Source organism: Garra rufa, chromosome 11 (assembly GCF_049309525.1).
Source record: "Garra rufa chromosome 11, GarRuf1.0, whole genome shotgun sequence".
In the NCBI taxonomy this organism is placed as follows: domain Eukaryota; kingdom Metazoa; phylum Chordata; class Actinopteri; order Cypriniformes; family Cyprinidae; genus Garra; species Garra rufa.
In genome coordinates, this window is record NC_133371.1 from 48786355 (window position 1) to 48805728 (window position 19374).

The 19374-nt window shown below is 36.7% G+C and overlaps 1 protein-coding gene across 1 annotated transcript in view; it reads right to left on the reverse strand.

The window, feature by feature from the left end:
- Positions 1 to 19374, reverse strand: part of LOC141345409 (fibrillin-1-like) — an 89462-nt gene that overhangs the window by 66652 nt on the left and 3436 nt on the right. Inside the window, exons 2-8 of the mRNA XM_073850260.1 lie at positions 17945 to 18040; positions 17770 to 17865; positions 14777 to 14974; positions 10256 to 10381; positions 5628 to 5753; positions 2026 to 2178; positions 190 to 402 (exon numbers count right to left, since the gene is read on the reverse strand). Of these exons, the coding sequence (XP_073706361.1) occupies positions 190 to 402; positions 2026 to 2178; positions 5628 to 5753; positions 10256 to 10381; positions 14777 to 14974; positions 17770 to 17865; positions 17945 to 18040 (1008 nt within the window). The remainder of the gene's footprint in view (positions 1 to 189; positions 403 to 2025; positions 2179 to 5627; positions 5754 to 10255; positions 10382 to 14776; positions 14975 to 17769; positions 17866 to 17944; positions 18041 to 19374) is intronic.

Genomic DNA, 19374 nt, shown 5'->3' on the forward strand with positions numbered 1-19374 from the left:
AGGAAGCGACTGGAGTGTGTTCAAAGCTCTTTCATCAGATCTGCCTGACATTTGGAACACATGATTCTGACACAAAGCCAGTAAGAAGTTACTAATGTGCTCTTGATATGACCAATTCATTTGGAACACATTTACACACTGACAGCAAGGAAGGCAACAGGAAGTGAGGCGTGTCTTTGTGTGTATTACCTGGTCTGATGGTGAATGAAGGCAGGTCAAGGGATGTGGGCGGCACAGGTATAGGATCACGTGGGTAAGGATCGCGTGGGTCATCGGGAAAACCTGGACCTGGACCTGGACCTGGACCAGGACCAGGACGAGGAATGATATCAGGAATTGGAATCGGACCTAGACCCGGATCAGGAATCGTGTGACCATACAGACAGAGTCTCTGATATTCCTCTGAGTAGAGAGAGAGAGAGAATTATTCATTTTTCATATTCATATTCAATTCATATTATTCCGTTCATTAACCGAAAATTGTTACAATATTGCATCTGTTCTAAACTATTTTTTATGTTCTTTAAATAAAAACAAAAATGAGGTTATTAACCCTTATGCCACCTAATGGACATTTTTGTCCATTTCAGTTTAGTTTTTTGCTATAAGTGTGCCTGTGTTAATGCCAACTGCATACATTTTGGCTCAGGTGTTTATTTTTATTGAAATTTTAATATTTCACCCTCATTTCCTTCAAAAAATCAACTTTACCCTCTGTACAAAAAATACTCACACTCAGGACAAAAATGTCCACATTGAAACCAATTAAAACTGCAATTTTTTAACCCAAGGCTATTTGACTATAAAACGATGCAATATTTGCTAATAGGCATTCATTCTATCGGCAAGGCTTCAAATTTAAAATTTTTACCATTTTTTACTAGATTGTGCCATTTTTTCAAATTTGGCATATACATTTTTTTTAATCTAACACTAAATAACAAATAGAAATGCCTCAAAATTAATGTTGTTGTTCTTCACTGACACACCCAAGAATCTAATAAGCAAAGGAAAAAATTCTCCTTAGCATTTAGTATATGGAAATTAACTATTTTTTATTTTTTCATAAAAAAAACACCTGTGGCATTGTGTAAACAAACCAGCATTTAAAGGGTTACAATTCTGAAAAATAAAGAATGTTTGGTATCTATGGATAGAACAGATGCTGATTAAAAAAATCGACATCAGTGAAAGTGGAAAAAATATTAATTAACCATATTTTTATGACAGTTTTGGAACATAGATATTTTTGTCCATTTTGCACCTATGTGTAACTTTTTTTTGGAACACTTTCCCTTTTGGAAGGGAATTACTCCACTTCCAGAATAAAAAATTCCTGATAATTTACTCACTCCCGTGTCATCCAAGATGTTCATGTCTTTCTCTCTTCAGTCGCAAAGAAATTAAGTTTTTCGAGGAAAACATTCCAAGATTTTTCTCCATATAGTGGACTTCAATGGTGCTCAACAGATTGAAGGTAAAAATGCAGTTTAAATGCACCTTTAAAGGACTCTAAACGATCCCAGCTGAGGAATAAGGGTCTTATCTAGCAAAACGATCAATAATTTTCTTAAAAAATATATATTTATACACTTTTTAACCACTTTTTGGTCTTGTCTAGCTCTGCGATGCGCGTGCGTACTCTGTGCACTCTGGTTCAAGACAGTTAGGGAATGTCTAAAAACTAGACAAGAACAGCATTTAAGGTTAAAAAGTATACAAATTGTACATTTTTTTTTTTAGAAAATAACATTGTTTGGCAAGATAAGACCCTTATTTCTCAGCTGGGGTCGTTTAGAGTCCTTTGAAGCTGCACTGAAATTTTTAACAGTTGAGCACCATTGGAATCCACTATATGGAGAAAAATCCTGGAATGTTTTCCTCAAATCTCTTTGCAACTAAAGAAACAAAGACATGAACATCTTGCATGACATGGGGTGAGAAAATTTTCAGGAAATTTTTATTTTGGAAGTGGAGTAATCCTTTAATAAAGCTGCCAGTTAAGCAGTTTGATTGACAGATCACCTGTTCCACGGATGGGACACATCTCCGGGACGGTGGATCCAGACCAGCATCCTCTGTTCTCGCAGCAGCACTGACTCTTGGACACGCGCTGCGGCAGCAGGTTAGCACAGCGTCCGTTCACGATGTTAGCGTAGCAGAACCCCGTCCGGGCGTCTGGAGCAGAGCAACAAACACAGCGTCACCGCATTCTGCATGAGCTAACACAATCTAATGCACTGCAAAAAAAGGCTTACATAGATATTTTGACTAGAAACCAGACGAAAATACCAACAATTCTTAAATTAAGATGCATTTACAATTTACTTGTTTCCAGGGGGATTTTGCTTAAACAAGATTAAATATCATTTGTAATTGATATTTTGACAAGAAACAAGACAAAATACTACGATAAGTCTTTTTTTTACATAGTGCATTCACAAATGCAGCAAGTTTATAGATTTGCAAACAGCATTTTACAAACTCAACCTTGTTTATAATCACAAAACACGATTTGCAAATGCAACACAATTCAAATACACAAATACAAGGTGTGTTTGCATATTTTAGAATGCTTTTACATTCATAAACTGTTAAATCTGCATTTGCAAATGGTCATGTGTGCGTATTATGATTGGCTGGGTTAAAAAAAAAAATCATCTGATTGGCTAAAGAGAACATCTGTGTAAAAACACTCATTTCTGAATTGGTTCTTGTGCTCAACATCCTTTGTTGCTAAACAAACACACTTCCACCCAGCTAACAGAGAACGTTCTTATGTTCCGGAAAGGTTCTGTCAAAGTTCTGAACAAACATACTTCCAGTAACATTAACAGAACGTTCGTTTAGGTTTATTTGGCTTTTAATAGTGTTCTCAAAACAACGTTCATGAAACGTTTCTTCCTGAACTTTCGTCTAACAATTTTTAAATGTTACTACTTGTTTCAGAACGTTCGAAGAACATTCAAAAGTAACATTCACGTAATTCTTGTCAAAAAATACAATGGAATGTTTTATCTGTAGTTTTTAAGATATTTCTAAAACTGGATGTTTGCTGCCCAAGAAAATACTAGTTAAAGATATAGTTCAGATGATCATAAGAATTCTCTCAACATTTACTCACATGTATGTCGTCGCAAACCCATGTGATGTTCTTTTGGATTTTTTCATATTTTTGAAACTAGTCTCTTACGCTCACCAACGGATCCTCTGGAGTGAATGGGTGCCGTCAGAATGAGAGTCCAAACAGCTGATAAAAACATCACAATAATCCACAAGTAATCCACACCACTCCTGTCCATCAGTTAACATCTTGACAAGACAAAAGCTGAAACAAATCTATCATTAAAACATTTTTAACTAAAATTTGAGTCCATAATCCAGTGAAAAAGTCCATCTCCTGTTGTCTTTCACATCAAAATCCAGCCACATATTTGTTTAAAGCTGTTTTGGACAGTTTTATAAACGGTGCTTGATCTGTGCAGATTTCTCTTCTGATTCAGACCTGACCACTTTTCACTGGCGGAAGTGTTATTATGAATTATAAGCTCGTATTTTAGTTAAAAACGTCTTAATAATGGATTTGTTTCAGCCTTGGTCTTCTCAAGATGTTAACTGATGGACTGGAGTGGTGTGGATTATTGTGATGTTTTTATCAGCTGTTTGGACTCTCATTCTGACGGCACCCATTCATTGCAGAGGAGTGAGACAATGATGGATTGACACGCTTCTCTAAATCTGATTAAAAAAAACTCATCCTAATCTTGGATGATCTGAGGGTTTCACATTTTCATTTTCGTTTAAGTGAAACTCTCTCAAGTAAAATGTAAGTCTGCAAAATGATAAAATGATACAATGGAATGTATCATTGTTTTGAATGTTCAAAGAACTTTCAGAAATAATGTTTTCATAACTTAACAGGAACATTAGCAAAATGTTCTTCAAACATATTTTTGTTAGCTGGGTACACGCATATGTCACCTCGCATTGGGTACACAGCCACACACATGCAGTGTGACGGCGCAGTCGGTGTAATGACAGAGCATCTCCAGCTGCAGGAGTAACGTGAGAGAGAGAGAGAGAGAGAGAGCGGAGCAGAGCGCGATGATGGAGAAAAGAGGGATGTTTGGCTCAGGAGACGTTTGGAGTGGATCGAGTCATAGCGCACATTCCTTCCACACAAACGCAGCCAACACACATCAGCTGAAGACCACTGACCCACTTACACACACACCTCTGAAGGCCTCACACACAAATGCTTATTTTTACAGTTTCATGTAATTCATCAGCTTCAGATGAATGTTCAGCACTGGGGTTATGAATAACTGTACATGTCCTGCCACAGTCAGCTCACGTCAAATAACATTCAAACCCGGTGAACTGTACCTAGGATCATTCAATTATAAAGACGTTCGCCTGATAAAAAAAAAAAAAACTGGAAACCCTCAAACGTTTTCCATGAGAAAAACACCCGGGATGTGGTTTTCTCATGGTGAACTGATGAAAAGGTGTGAAATGGGTGTTTCATTTTAGATGTGAATGTGAGTTTGCAATGGACTTTGGAGGAGAGTTTCTGAAGACATCAGGAGCTCATTGCAGGGATTTAAAGGGATAGTTCACCTAAAAATGAAAATGTGATGTTTATCTGTTTACCCTCAGGGCATTCAAGATGTAGGTGACTTTGTTTCTCCAGTCGAACACAAACCAAGATTTTTAACTCAAACCGGTGCAGTCTGTCAGTCATATAACGGCAGTCAATGGTTACCAAATCTTTCTTTCTTACTCTTAAAGATTTGGTGCCCATTGACTGCCGTTATATGACTGACAGACTGTAACAGTTTGAGTTTAAAATCTTGGTTTGTGTTCGACTGAAGAAACAAAGTCACCTACATCTTGAATGCCCTGAGGGTAAGCAGATAAACATCACACTTTCATTTTTGGGTGAACTATGCCTTTGAGGCAAGACACTGCAGGTGAATAGCGTAAAGAAAACTAATAGTTATCACCTTACTTACTCCATTGATTGATTACATTGATAATAGCAAAAAAAAAATTGTATTACAAGTTTTCTAAAATGTAAGGTTTTAAAATGCAAAAGATCCATTATTTAATGAAATATGCACTAATTCACATACATTTCTAGTACAAAAATTTAAACACTGGATGAAGTCTGTTTCAAAATTCTTGTTTAATTTTTTTTGACATATTAGAGTCAAACGTTTTTGCAGAAGGAATTTTGGGTATCTCATTTCGTCACGCGATAATTCAGAAAACACAGGCAGAAAACTAAATATAAAAAAAAAAATGGGGGGAATACAATGTTGTTTAAAATCAAGCAAATGATATATGAACAAATCCCTCAAGAAAAACCTTCAGGATATAGACAGGAATAAAAATGTAAAGTGTGTGTAAGTGCTACTGAAGTGGAGATTTATGGCTCAGTGTAGGAGAAAAAACTCATTTTGAGAAAACAGCCTTTAAAAGTTTGTATTGTAATTGAAATTGACACTTAACAGTGTCTTTTGGATGTTTTCTTTCCACTAGTAAAAAAAAAAGCCGCAAATCTCCAACTTGACAGGTGCTTTTTGCCTGCAGTGTCTCTCCTTAAAATAATCAGTCTGACTCACCAATGCAGCGCGATCCGTCCAGCGCCGTGTCGAAGCCCACCGGACACCTGCAGAAGTAGCTGCCGATGGTGTTGGAGCACTGACCTCCGCTGCACAGGCCTGGGATCTGAGAGCACTCGTCAATGTCTGAGAGACACAAACCACATCAAATCATCATCACATAAACCAGCCGCTCTCACACAAACATCTACACCATCAGAACCACACTCATGATGCTGGCTGTCCAAGAAAATCATACTAGATAAAGTTATAGCTCAACTACTTGCCTGCATGTCTTCTGAAACCCATGTGATGATCTTATGCACTGCAAAAAATGCTTTTCTTACTTAGATTTTTGTCTTGTTTCCAGCCAAAATATCTAAAAATCCTTAAATCAAGAAGGATTTTCTAGACAAGTAAAAAAATTTTTTTTTTTTTTTAAAGTCAAAATTAAGTGTGTTTTTGCTTGAAACAAGCAAAATAATCTGCCAATGGGGTAAGAAAAATAATCTTGTTTTCTGTTTGAAATCAGATTTTTTTGCTTACCCCATTTGCAGATTATATTGCTTGTTGAGCAAAAACTCACTTAATTTTGAGTAGTTTTTTCTGAAAACAAAACAAGATTTTTTAGGGTAGTTGGACGTGAATGGGTGCCATCAGAAAGAGAGTCCAAACTGCTGATGAAAACATCATAATCCACTGCAAAATAAGGCTTATCTTATTTAGCATTTTTGTCTTGTTTCTAGTCAAATTTTCTAATAAAAAATTGTCAAAATCAGATAAATTTACTAGATAAGTAAAATGACAAGATATTTAGTCTTGTTTTAAGCAAAATGCACTTAATTTAGTTTTTTCCCCTTGGAAACAAGTAAAATTACCTGCCAGTGTGTATTTTACATACCCCACTGACAGATCATTTTACTTATTTTAAGCAAACTGCATTTAATTTTTCCCCTGGAAACAAGACTAAATATCTAATGTCATTTTGCTTATTTAGTAAATGTATTGTAATTGAAGAATTTTTTAATATTTCGACTAGAAACAAGACAAAAATACTAAGATAAACCTGTTTTTTGCAGTGTAATCCAGAAATAATACACAACTCTCCAGTTTCCATTTTGCTCAACAATGGATCCTCTGGAGTGAATGGGTGCCGTCAGAATGAGAGTCCAAACAGCTGATAAAAACATCACAATAATCCACACCACTCCAGTCCATCAGTTAACATCTTGAGAAGACAAAAGCTCAAACAAATCCATCAAGATGTTTTTAACTAAAATACAAGTCTACAATCCATAATAACGCTTCCTCCAGTAAAAAGTCCATCTTCTGTTGTCTTACACATCAAAATCCAGCCACATATTTGTTTAGAGCTGTTTTGGACTGTTTTGTAAACGGTACTTGATCTGTGCAGATTTCTCTCCCGATTCAGACCAGACCACTTTCTCACTGGAGGAAGCGTTATTATGGATTATAGACTCGTATTTTAGTTAAAAACATCTTAATGATGAATTTATTTCACCTTTTGTCTTCTCAAGATGTTAACCGATGGGCTGGAGTGTTTTTGTGGATTATTGTTTAGCTGTTTGGACTCTCATTCTGACGGCACCCATTCACTCCAGAGGATCCATTCTTGAGGAAATGATGGAATGACACATTTCTACAAATCTTTAATATGAGGGTGAACACAATTAAAAATTTTGTTAAAGTGAAACAGTTTCAACACAGTCAAATTTTCAACTCGAGACTCAGATTCTGGCACTCAAAGTACTAAAGAGAGCAACGGGCCATCATCTACACAAGTCTGCAGCTGCGGGACGCTTCGTTTGAAGGGGTTTTGCTGTGTGATGTGAATTATTGAGCAATATGAGTGTCAGATGTACTGTCAGACGACTGACCGCAGCATCTCCGCAGTGAAATACAGCTTTACTAATAATGGACAGCAGTTTGAGTTTGGCTCTCGCCCGGGTGCTTTCCAGAGCTCTGGGCCGTTATTTCTGGGTGCGGGGCGGGTATGGATCTCTCTCACACACATATACACACACACACACACACACACACACACACACACACACACACTCTCGGCTGTGCTTTAAAGAGTCTCACTCCAGTTCAGCAATGAGCCGTTTGATTGAACAGGAGTAAAAATAAAACCCTTGTGTCCTGCTGTAAACACAGCGAAGCGGCCAGACTTTCTCCGTCTCTGCATCTGTCCTGTAAACATGTCTAAAAGCATCGTCTCTGAGCCTAATGACAGAAGATTCAGACTCGCTGTCTAAACAAACTTGTGCTAATGGCGCTGTCTAAGCGATGTCAGACGCACAACGTCTTCTATGATCATCATCATCATCCCATTTACATTCACTACATCAGAATGAAATCATGAAAATAAGCGGAGAGAGCGGAATCGGCACCGAACTGTGGAATCAAATGGCGTTTGATTAGATGATGCTGTAGATGGAGTTTATATGAGACAATCAAAGATCTACTACACAACGCAAACTACAGGAGACGTCTAAATGAGGAGCTGAACTGAACCAGATTTAACCACAAACACACTCACAGCCGCGGAAGAGAGTCTGAGACGACAAAAATACACACATCTCAGATGTTTCTCCAAAAAGATCTCATGAGAGATAAAAACAGACCCAAATGAATCACTAGTTTTCATCTGATGAGAAATGATGCATTTGTTTGTTTCAATGTTTCATATTGAGAACTAACAAAAATATGTTTACTAACATTCCCAGTGAGTTATCAAAATGTCCAAAATCCAAAATGTCTAGGTTTTATACATTTAAAAATGTTTAATTCTATTTTATCATGTGGCACAGATTCTGAGAATGTTACTTTTGAATGTTCTCTGAATGTTAAAAAATTTTTTTGTTTTTTTGTTAGACTAAACTCTTCATAAAAACGTTCCAGGAATGATGACCCTGAACCACAAAACCAGCCGTAAGGGTCAACTTTTTTAAACTGAGATTTGATTTATGGTTAGTTAGGACAACATTTGGCCGAGATACAACTATTTGAAAATCTAGAATGTGAGGGTGCAAAAAAATCAAATTAGACTAAACTCCAACTATTTCGTAAAAACTTTCCAGGAATGATGTATAAATGTGGCCCTGAACCACAAAACCAGCCGTAAGGGTCAACTTTTTAAAACTGAGATTTGATTTATGGTTAGTTAGGATTGTTAGGACAATATTTGGTTGAAGTACAACTATTCAAAAATCCGAGGGGGCAAAAAAATCAAAATATTGGAAAATCGCCTTTAAAGTTGTCCAAATGATGTTCTTGGCAATGCATATTACTGATTAAAACTTAAGTTCTGATATATTTACGGTAGGAAACTTATTAAATATCTTTGTGGAACATGATCTTTATTAATATCCTTATGATTTTTGACATAAAAAAAAATCGATAATTTTACCCCATGGCTATTGCTACAAATAAATCCATTAGGACTGGTTTTGTGGTCCAGGGTCACAAATATTGTTTTTGTGTAACATTATTAAAGAACAGACACTAAACGAGCGTTCTATTAACGTTTATGAGAGAACCTTGGCAGAACGTCCTAAGAATGATGGCATATCTGAGCACTAGTTTTCTTCTGATGAGAAATGATGCATTTGTTTGTTTCAGTGTTTCATACTGAGATCTGACTTTTGAACTAACAAAAATGTGTTCCCAGTGAGTCATCAAAATGTTATTTCTGAACATTGTCTGAACATCCAAAATGTTTAGGTTTTATACATTTAAAATGTTTCATTCTATTTTATCATGTGGCACAGATTGTTACTTTTTGAGAATGTTACTTTTAAATATATTTTCTGTATGTTTTAAACTAGTCTAATTAAAACTATTAGACTAAACTCCAACCATTTCATAAAAACTTTCCAAGAATTATGCATAAATGTGACCCTGGACCACAAAACCAGCCATAAAGGTCAACTTTTTTAAACTGAGATTTGATGTATGGTTTGTCAGAATTGTTAGGACAATATCTGGCTGAGATACAAGTCTTTGAAAACTTGAGGGTGCAAAAAAATCAAAATATTGAGAAAATCGCCTTTAAATTTGTCCTCATGAAGTTCCTAGCAATGCATATTACTGATTAAAACTTAAGTTCTGATATATTTATGGTAGGAAACTTATTAAATATCTTTGTGGAACATGATCTTTACTTAATATCCTAACGATTTTTGTCTTTAAAAAATCTATAATTTTGACCCATGTATTGTTGGCTATTGCTACAAATAAATCCATGCAACTTAAGACTAGTTTTGTGGTCCAGGGTCACAGATAATATTTTAAACAGACGCTAAATGAGCGTTCTATTAACGTTACTGGAAAAACGTTTGTGAGAGAACCTTGCCAAAACGTCCTGAGAATGTTGGCATATCTGAGCCCAGTTTGAGACATTGTTGACATGTCTTCTGAAACTCTAGAGGAGACAGATGTGAGACTATAAGCTTTTTCTCAGGAGAAACATCTGAGAACATCTGCACTTCTATATGAATCTGAATTCTCCATGTCACTGCTGTTTAGGAGAAACATCTGAGATGTTAAAGAGAGCTCATGTGTGTAGAGAGAATCTTTATCTGCAGAGCTGAACAGTGAGTTCTGATGTGTGTGTGTATCATTACCTTCACATTTCTGTGTGATTTCGTTGAACTTGTGTCCAGCAGGGCATTTGCACTCAAATGAGCCCACAGTATTCACACAGTTTCCCCCCTGACAGAGTCCAGGAATGGCCTGGCACTCGTCCACATCTGCGCACACACACAGAGAGAGAGAGAGAGGAAATGGTTTAACAACAACACAACAGATGCACTCAAATCAGTGTGTATAATTCAAAACAGAACAACATGAGGACGAAATATCAGCACTCCGGTCTCATGTCGCAACGCTTCATGTGCGTCTGTGGAGGCTGAAAGCAGAGCAAAGAGTTAAGACATAAACAAACCATAATCTTCAGATTGTGCTCTATTTCTGTATGACTAATCACATGGAAGTAAACAAGAGTTATAGATCATGTGACTTTTTGTACAGACAGTCAGATGTTCTTCCAACTGAATAAATAAAACTGTTTTACCCACAATACAGCAAAAAAAAAAAAGTTTGAGGTCAGTACAATTTTTTTTTGTTTTTGAAAGTAGTATCTTCTGCTAACCATTATTAGTTAAAAAAAAAATACATTAAATACAGTAAGTATATTTAAGTAAAACAGTGAAATATTATTATATTTTAAAACAGCTGTTTTCTATGTGAATATATGATCAAATGTAATTGATTTCTGTGATCAATGCTATATTTTCTCTGCAAAAAATGAATTTCTTAATTTAGTTTTCTTTGTTTTCTAGTATAAATATTTAAATGTTCTTGAATGCATTTACCTGAAAAGTAAAATGACTTAAGATATTTAATCTTGTTTTACAAAGAAAAAAGTATCACACTTTTTGCTTAAAACAAGCACAAATCTCTGCCAATGGGGTACGAAAAATAATCTTAATTCAAAGGCTAACCAAAAAAAAATTTCTTGCCCCATTGGCAGATGTTTTAGCAAAAAAATGACAAAATTTAATAATTTTTCAGAAAACAAGACATAATATCTTCATTTTACTTGTAAAATAAATGCATCTTGATTTAAGAATTTGTAAATATTTATACTAGAAAACAAGACAAAAAATATGTAAGAAAATCTTTTTTTTGTAGTGTTCAGGATCGTAACACCAATCTTCAGTGAACATGATCCTTTCAGAAATCATTCTAATATGCTGATTTGCTGCTCAAGAAACATTTCTGATTATTATCAATGTTGAAAACAGTTGTGCTGCACAATATTTTGTGGAAGATGTCATACATTTTATTTTCCAGGATTCACAGATGAATAGAAAGTAAAAAAAAACACATTTATTTGAAATAGAAATCTTCTGGAATTTCTTTACTGTCACTTTTTGATCAGTTTAATGCAATATTCTGAATAAAAAATACGTTCTTTAAATCTTTTGAACAGTAATGGAGACTACTAGTGCAGTCAGACGTGTTTATCCCATCAGTCTAGTGTAGGTTAATATCCACTGTGATAGTGATACTGTACACACACCTGCAGCACACACACAAGAATGCAGCTCTGAGTCACACACACACACACACACACACACACACACACACACACACACACACATAGACAGAGACACAGAGACAGTGAGGAGCAGGGAGAAGCGTAAATAGGTAAGAAATATTAAGGGACAAGATAAAACCCTGATTAATTTGAGGAGAAGTGTGAGACCAAACAGAGAGAGAGAGGAGACGAAAGCGAGACGAGCCCACGCTCACCCTCCCAGAGCGACTCAGACAGCCAGACGATAAAAGAATTTACCCAGCTGGAGGAATTACAGTCACAGCCAAACCACACACACACACACACACACACACACACACACACACACACACACACACAACACACACACACCGGAGCTGGTCTGTGACAAGACCTGCAGCACAGACCGGAACAGACCGGCCCATCTTACCCCAGCACTGCTCCCATCAACCTTCAGCTCAGATCAACAGGTGCATCATCTGAGCGACTTGTTTACAGTCAGAGTGTGTGAGTGTGTGTTCAATCTGTGTGTTTGCTCTGATAAGTGTAGATCTTGATCAGTGTGTGTGTGTGTGTGTGTGTGTGTGTGTGTGTTGTGGGATCGTCTGGTTCGCTGAGGCGTGCATCTATGTGTTCTGACAGTGTGTCCTTGTTTGCATGACTGCGAGCATTCCTGCATTAGAACCAAAACCAATCTGACTCAATTAGAGTGAACTGTCCGTCTGTCTCTGTGTATGTCTATGTCAGGGTCAGAAATTAACTTTTCCAGCAATATTTGCTCCAGTGGATTTTCACCTTCTACCTTTTATAAATACCTCATTAATTACAAGGTAGTTTTTATGTCAAATACATAAATTGAACCAATTACTTTAAATAATCACAACATTAAAGAGGTCATATGATGCGTTTTTTTTGTTTTCCTTTGTCTTTGGAGTGTTACGAGCTGTTTGTGCATAGATAAGATCTTTAAAGTTGCAAAGCTTAAAGTTTTAAAACCAAAGAGATATTTATTAAAAAAGTTAAGACTCAGCCACACCTTTCTAAAATGGCTCGTTCAAACACGCCTTGCTGTATATGGAAATAAAGAAGGCGTAACTTTTAGCGGCTGTAGTAGTGTTGCAGCTGCCATGTTGTGGAGATGCATGTGTTTCATTGAGAAAGCAAAAGCGAAAGTACACCAAGGGTTAAGGCTGTAAAGTGGGGCAATTCCAATGTTGCAAGAACAGTCTGCGCTTCTGACTCACAGCCTGTAAGTACGTTTTCATGTTTAAAGAATTCCTTACTGACTATTCAAACACCAGTTTTGGTCAGTGTAGAGTAGTGCTTGTTGTTTCTTGTTCTACGATCGCAAATACAGACATGGTGTTATGTTATGTTTAACGCAACGCGTAAAAAGACAGTAAGAGTCATTATTATCAGTAGTTATGTCCCCACTGGATGCAACAAATGCCTGGTTTATAATGGGTTTGATTGTTTCTGTCTCGTCACACCGAGAAACAGCATGGTAAGGGGCGTAACATTTCTGTCACACGCCTGAGGTATTCGGCCAATCACGACACACCGTATAGCTGGCCAATCAGAGAACACCTCGGTTTCCATCAATGATGAGTTTTGTAAAAATCAAAGCGTTTCAGAAAGGCGGGGCAGAGAGGAGCAACAATAATGTATAGTATGTGGAAAATAATATGTTTTTTGAACCTCAAACTGCATAAACACACTGCATTACAACAAATACACAAAATAATGTTCTTTTTACCAACATCATATGACCCCTTTAAACACCAAAGCTGGAACAGAAGCTGCATCATGGCATTTATGGTTATTTACTATGGATTTAATTATATTTAAACATATTTAAACTGCTAATGCTAACATTAAAGGCCTTTAAGGTTATGTTTTGGACCATTATGCTTTGACACAGTATCTGTCAAACAAACTAAAACCGAAAGCACAATATGGCTTAATCCCTTTATCCCCTGTTTTCGCTGCATTTCAAAGCAAAATGCACACTTCATTCAGGCAATCAGCTGTGATCCGGTGTTTTTCGTGCCTTAGAACGGCTCTGTTCACAGTAAATAAATGCGGTGAATTGGTTTATTGCATGTGCTTTTAGGTTTTATTATTATTTTATTCAAATTTGTTTGGCTTCCTAAAACACCAGTGTCAATGTAATTTAGACTGAGACAGTATACCACAAATTAAAGAGGATTGAGTCCTCTTTAAAGTTCAGGTACAAGACAATTCACAGATTTTTTCTGACTTAAGTTTTCTTAGTTAAGAACCTGGGTTGGAGCTGTTACTTTTGAACTCTCAAAGTGCACTAGTGCACTAATTTAACTTTAAAATGTACAAAATGTTACATTTTTCCAATTCTTCATTTGTGTTTTTTTTAAATATCACAATAAATAACGTATTGTGGACTTTGCGATACTATCGTATCGTGAGATTTTTATATTGTTATATCACTATTATTTACACTGTTTAATGCTGCTCATGTACAGGTATTTACACAACAACTGCATAATATTATTAAAAATTAAAAAATTAAAAAACAGGAACTCATTAGAAACTGTGACCTCATGACAAAACCATTAGTGTTGATTATTGTTCTTTATTGTAGTAATGATTATTAATGTCTTTTAAGGTAAAAAAAACAAAACAAGATAAGATGAATCAAGCTTAGTTATTTGGTTGGTTATTTTGGTTGCATTAAAAACAAAACAGCTATTCAAACTGGAAACAAATGAGACAAAGAAAGTGAGCAAAGAACTAAAGAGCTCCATCACTGAGTGTAAAAAGAAATCTAACGCAACATGAGCATCTTCTGTAAATGTAATGCCGAAATCAACACGCTTCATTCATTTTCATATTTCATTTTAATTGAGAATTTTAGAACTCTTATCTTAAATTTGGGGGGCGTTTTGTTCATTTTGGTGGCATTTTTGGCCCAAGCCCTGTTAACTTCTAACACTGGTTTATATATGTGTGTGTGTGTGTGTGTGTGTGTGTGTGTGTGTGTGTGTGTGTGTGTGTGTGTGTGTGTGTGTAAAAGTGTGCATCTCACCCTGACAGGCTCCAGAGCGGTGGTTGGGAATGAAGCCGCGGCGGCAGGGGTGCGGTTGTGCGGGACACTGCTCACACGGGTGACCCCAGGCCCGTCCAACTGTCGCACAACACAGCGTCTTGGTGCAGACGATTCCGGTCAGCTGACCCTGACACATCTGGTTACTGACTGACGCAAAACATGGCCCCGTCCTGTAATCTGGAGACACACAGAACATGTTTAACACTTAGTTTGCATGACACTTCCAAAGTTCAATGCTTGTGAGTTCACACTGACAGCATTGCGTCTGAATGAATCTGATCAGAAAACAAGTCACCACACTCCCAGCTAACAGGGAACGTTCTTAGAATGTTCTGGAAAGGTTCTGTCAACGTTATGAGCAAATGTTCTGCCAGTACAGCTTTAATAATGTTCTTAAAACATTAGCAGCAAAAAATGTATAAATTGCTCATTGAATGTTTTTTCTAAAGTGTTTACGTTGGATATTCGCTTAATGTTTTTTTTTTAATGTTACTACTCACAGTATGTTTAGAGAATATTCAAAAGTAACAAGTAACATTAACATATTGATAAAGCTGATCAAATGGAATGTTCCTTTAACAATCAAATTTAGAAAAGTAGTTTTTAAAACATTTATGCTTTTAACATTCAGAGAAAAACACTTTCATAACTTAATGGGAATGTTAGCAAAATGTTCTTTGAACATGTTTTTTTTTTTGGCTAATCAATGCAAAAAATGCTTTTCTTACTTATATTATTTGTCTTGTTTCCAGCCAAAATATTTTTTACAATGCTTTTTTCAGGTGTTTTTTTGGTTCAGCGTTACATATTTCGACAAAACTGATGTAATGGCAAATATGTTTTGTTTAAATGTTTAAAAATAAATATTATTATTAATTATTTAAACAATTAATAGTTAATTCATACTTATAGTAGACAATGAAGAATGAATTATCATGAGTCTCATAGTGCTGATGTTCTTGCCGATCAACTGCTGCTTCATATGAACACTGGGAACACCCTGCACGAGTGTGTGTGTGTGTGTGTGTGTGTGTGTGTGTGTGTGTGTGTGTGTGTGTGTGTGTGTGTGTGTGTGTGTGTGTGTGATGTCATGTGCGTTTGTCTGAAGGGGACACTCCCTGCACTGCTCAACATCTGGGAGCAATAAAACTCACACTCACACACATATACTGTAAACACTCACACTCACATTCACACACTGGTATTCCTATCACTATGGATTCATTCCATCGGCATAATAGTTTTTCTACTGTACAAACTCTATTTTCTATCCCCCTTCACCAAACCGTACCCCACACTCTAAACTACATGCATTTCTGGAATCTCAAAACACTTCATTCTGTCTGATTTATAAGCTTGTTTCCTCATGGGGACCAAAAAATGTCCCCACAAGGTCAAAATTTACAGCTATTACTACTTGTGAGGACATTTGGTCCATGTAGGGAACACCAGCACACACACACACACACACACACACACACACACTCTCTCTTTCTCACACACACAGGCCGCATTAGCAAAGCTTGATTCATTATGGAATTCATGATCTCCTGCAGTTCATCAGCTGAATAAATCTCTGGGAATGTCTGTGTTCACTGCGCTCTCTGTGCACCTCATTCCTGCACAAATCCAATTAAACAATCATTTACAAAAATGTGACTTCAGCTGAGTGTGAATCACACACACACTTGACACCATTAACCCTTTACAACCAGAAGATCAGGGCCAAGTACATGGACGATTCCTCACGGTTTGACTGGACATCTGTATCTACCAGAATATCACTCTGTCTGTCTGTCTGTCTGTCTGTCTATCTATCTATCTATCTATCTATCTATCTATCTATCTATCTATCTATCTATCTATCCATCCATCAATCAATCTCAAACTCCAGTTTCAGTGCAATATTTGACTGGAGCTTCTCATGCATTTCTGAGCATGTTGTTATTTAAAGGATTACTCCAATTCCAAAATAAAAAATTCCTGAAGATTTACTCACTTCCATGTCATCCAAGATGTTCATGTCTTTCTTTCTTTAGTCGCAAAGAAATTAGTTTTTTTTTTAGGAAAACATTCCAGAATTTTTCTCCATATAGTGAACTTCAATGGTGCTCAAGGGATTGAAGATTAAAAATGCAGTTTCATTGCAGTTTCAAAGGATTCTAAACAATCCCAGCCGAGGAATAAGGGTCTTATCTAGTGAAACGATCGGTTATTTTCTAAAGAAAATTACAATTTATATACTTTTTACCTCAAATGCTTGTCTAGCTTTGTGATGTGTGCCCTGTGCACTCCGATTCAAGACAGTTAGGGTATGTCGAAAAACTGACATGAAGAAAGACATGAATATCTTGGATGACATGGAGGTGGGCAAATTATCAGGAAATGTTTATTCTGGAAGTGGAGTAATCCTTTAATGTGATTCTCTACACCTGCGGCTCCTCTGCTGGACACCTGTGTGAAAGTATCTGAAGTTCTACTCTTTGACCTGTTTATACACAAGGACTCATTTTAAACTGACCCAAAATGCAGTACACACATGTCTTTAGTTGCCCCAGTGAACATCGGTGATGATAAACACACCCGAGCCTCCTAACGTGATCATGTCTTCTGCTCCAGCGGGGAGGATGAGCATGTGTCATAAAGGGATGTTTCCACTTGCCATTTCCTCATAAATATGATTTCCAACAAGACAAGCAGCAAACAAACAGAGAACGCTCTGTCCTGTTTCACAAACACTCAACTCCAGCACATCTGCTGCTAATAACATCCACAGAACATCAGAGTCCACAAAGCAGGTCCTGAACACACACACACACAGCCCTCAACCGGCTTCTAAGAGGAAACAGTTCCACGAAATGCAGAGAGAAACATCATTCAGAGTATATCTGTGGTTTGTGTCTGTGGTGATGCAGTGATGTCAGTCTGTGATGTTTTATAAATCTTTGAAACAAACACTAGGTGCATCTCACCTCTTTCACACTGAGCTCCGGTGAAGCCGTAGTTACACAGGCAGCGGTTTGGAGCGACACATCGGCCTCCGTTCAGACAGCCGGACTCACACACCGCTATATAAGAAAAAAGGAACTGGTTAAGGTGTGTCGCGTGTCCGTCCGTATGTGTGCTGCAGGGTTATGTGTGTCTTACGCTGGCCGCAGTGAGCTCCGTTGTATCCCTTCTGACACATACACTGGTCCTCCGCACACGTCCCGCCGTTCATGCAGCGGATGTTACAGTTCTGGACTGAAGACAAACATCAGACATGTTATTTACTGTACATACACACTGGTTTCTTGATATGTATACATGAGAGGTTACTCTACAATAAAAACATACTGTAAGTTTCAGAACTTAAAACGAACTAAAACATGAATTATTTGAAATCAGCAGAATGGTGGTCAAATATAGTGAACCTGTGAGCATGGTCCACAAAACCAGTCATTAAGGTTTTTTTTTTTTAAACGAAGACTTATATATAATCCAAAAGCTGAATAAATAAGCTTTCCATTAATGTATGGTTTGGACAAATTGGACAGAGATACAGCTGAGATACGACTATGTTGAATATCTGGAATCTGAGGGTGCAAAAAAATCTAAATATTGAAAATACCGTCTTTAAAGTTGTCCAAATGAAGTTCTTAGCAGTATTACTAAATAAAAATAAAGTTTTGATATATTTACGGTTGGAAATTTACAAAATATCTTCATGGAGCATGATCTTCACTGAATATCCTAATGATTTTTGGCATAAAAGAAGAATCTATTATTTTAACCCATACAATGTATTTTGGACTCTTTCTGCAAATATACCCGTGCTACTTAAAACTGGTTTTGTGGTATAGGGTCACATATAGTTTTAAACATATACAGCTCTATCACAGCACTTGCCATCTCTAGTTTCCAAGCACATGACATGCTGTAAAGGAGGGCGTGGCTACAGTGCGATAAAGTTAACCAATCAAAGCAGTCAGTGTCAAGAAAAGTTACTTTTAAACGTAATGCTTTACAGTGACTACGTTTACATGGACACCAGTAATCTAATTAATGACCTTATTCTGAATAAGACAATAATATGATTAAGCTGTTTACATGAGTTGCTTTTAGAATATTCCTTTCATGATCTCGTTTTACATGTTATAGTACATAGATCGATTAATGACACACATCATTACGTCCACACGCGACGCTATCAGTTCATCTTCGTTATAGACTTTTGGATGTTTGGGTTTTAATTTTACAAAAGCTTGAAGTGGCTCTGGACATATGCAACAAATATTTTAGAATGTGTGAGTTAAAATTTGCCGTGGTCGCATTTGTGCGAGTGCGTGCTGTGCTGCTCCAAAGCGTCTGATCCATACAGCGAGCGTTTCAGAGCCAGTCAGTTTTTAGGACCAAAAAAAAAATAAAAAAAACCCACACGCAAGCACAGTCACCGAAAGCCAGTTTAGTTTTACTTTTTTTGTTTGTTTTCATTTTGAAAACCCTGTTATCTTTGCCGTTTACCTCACATTACGCTTTGGAGGCTTTCTTTTATTATTTTTTTTTATTAATTATTTTGATTGCTCAGTGTTTGCGCG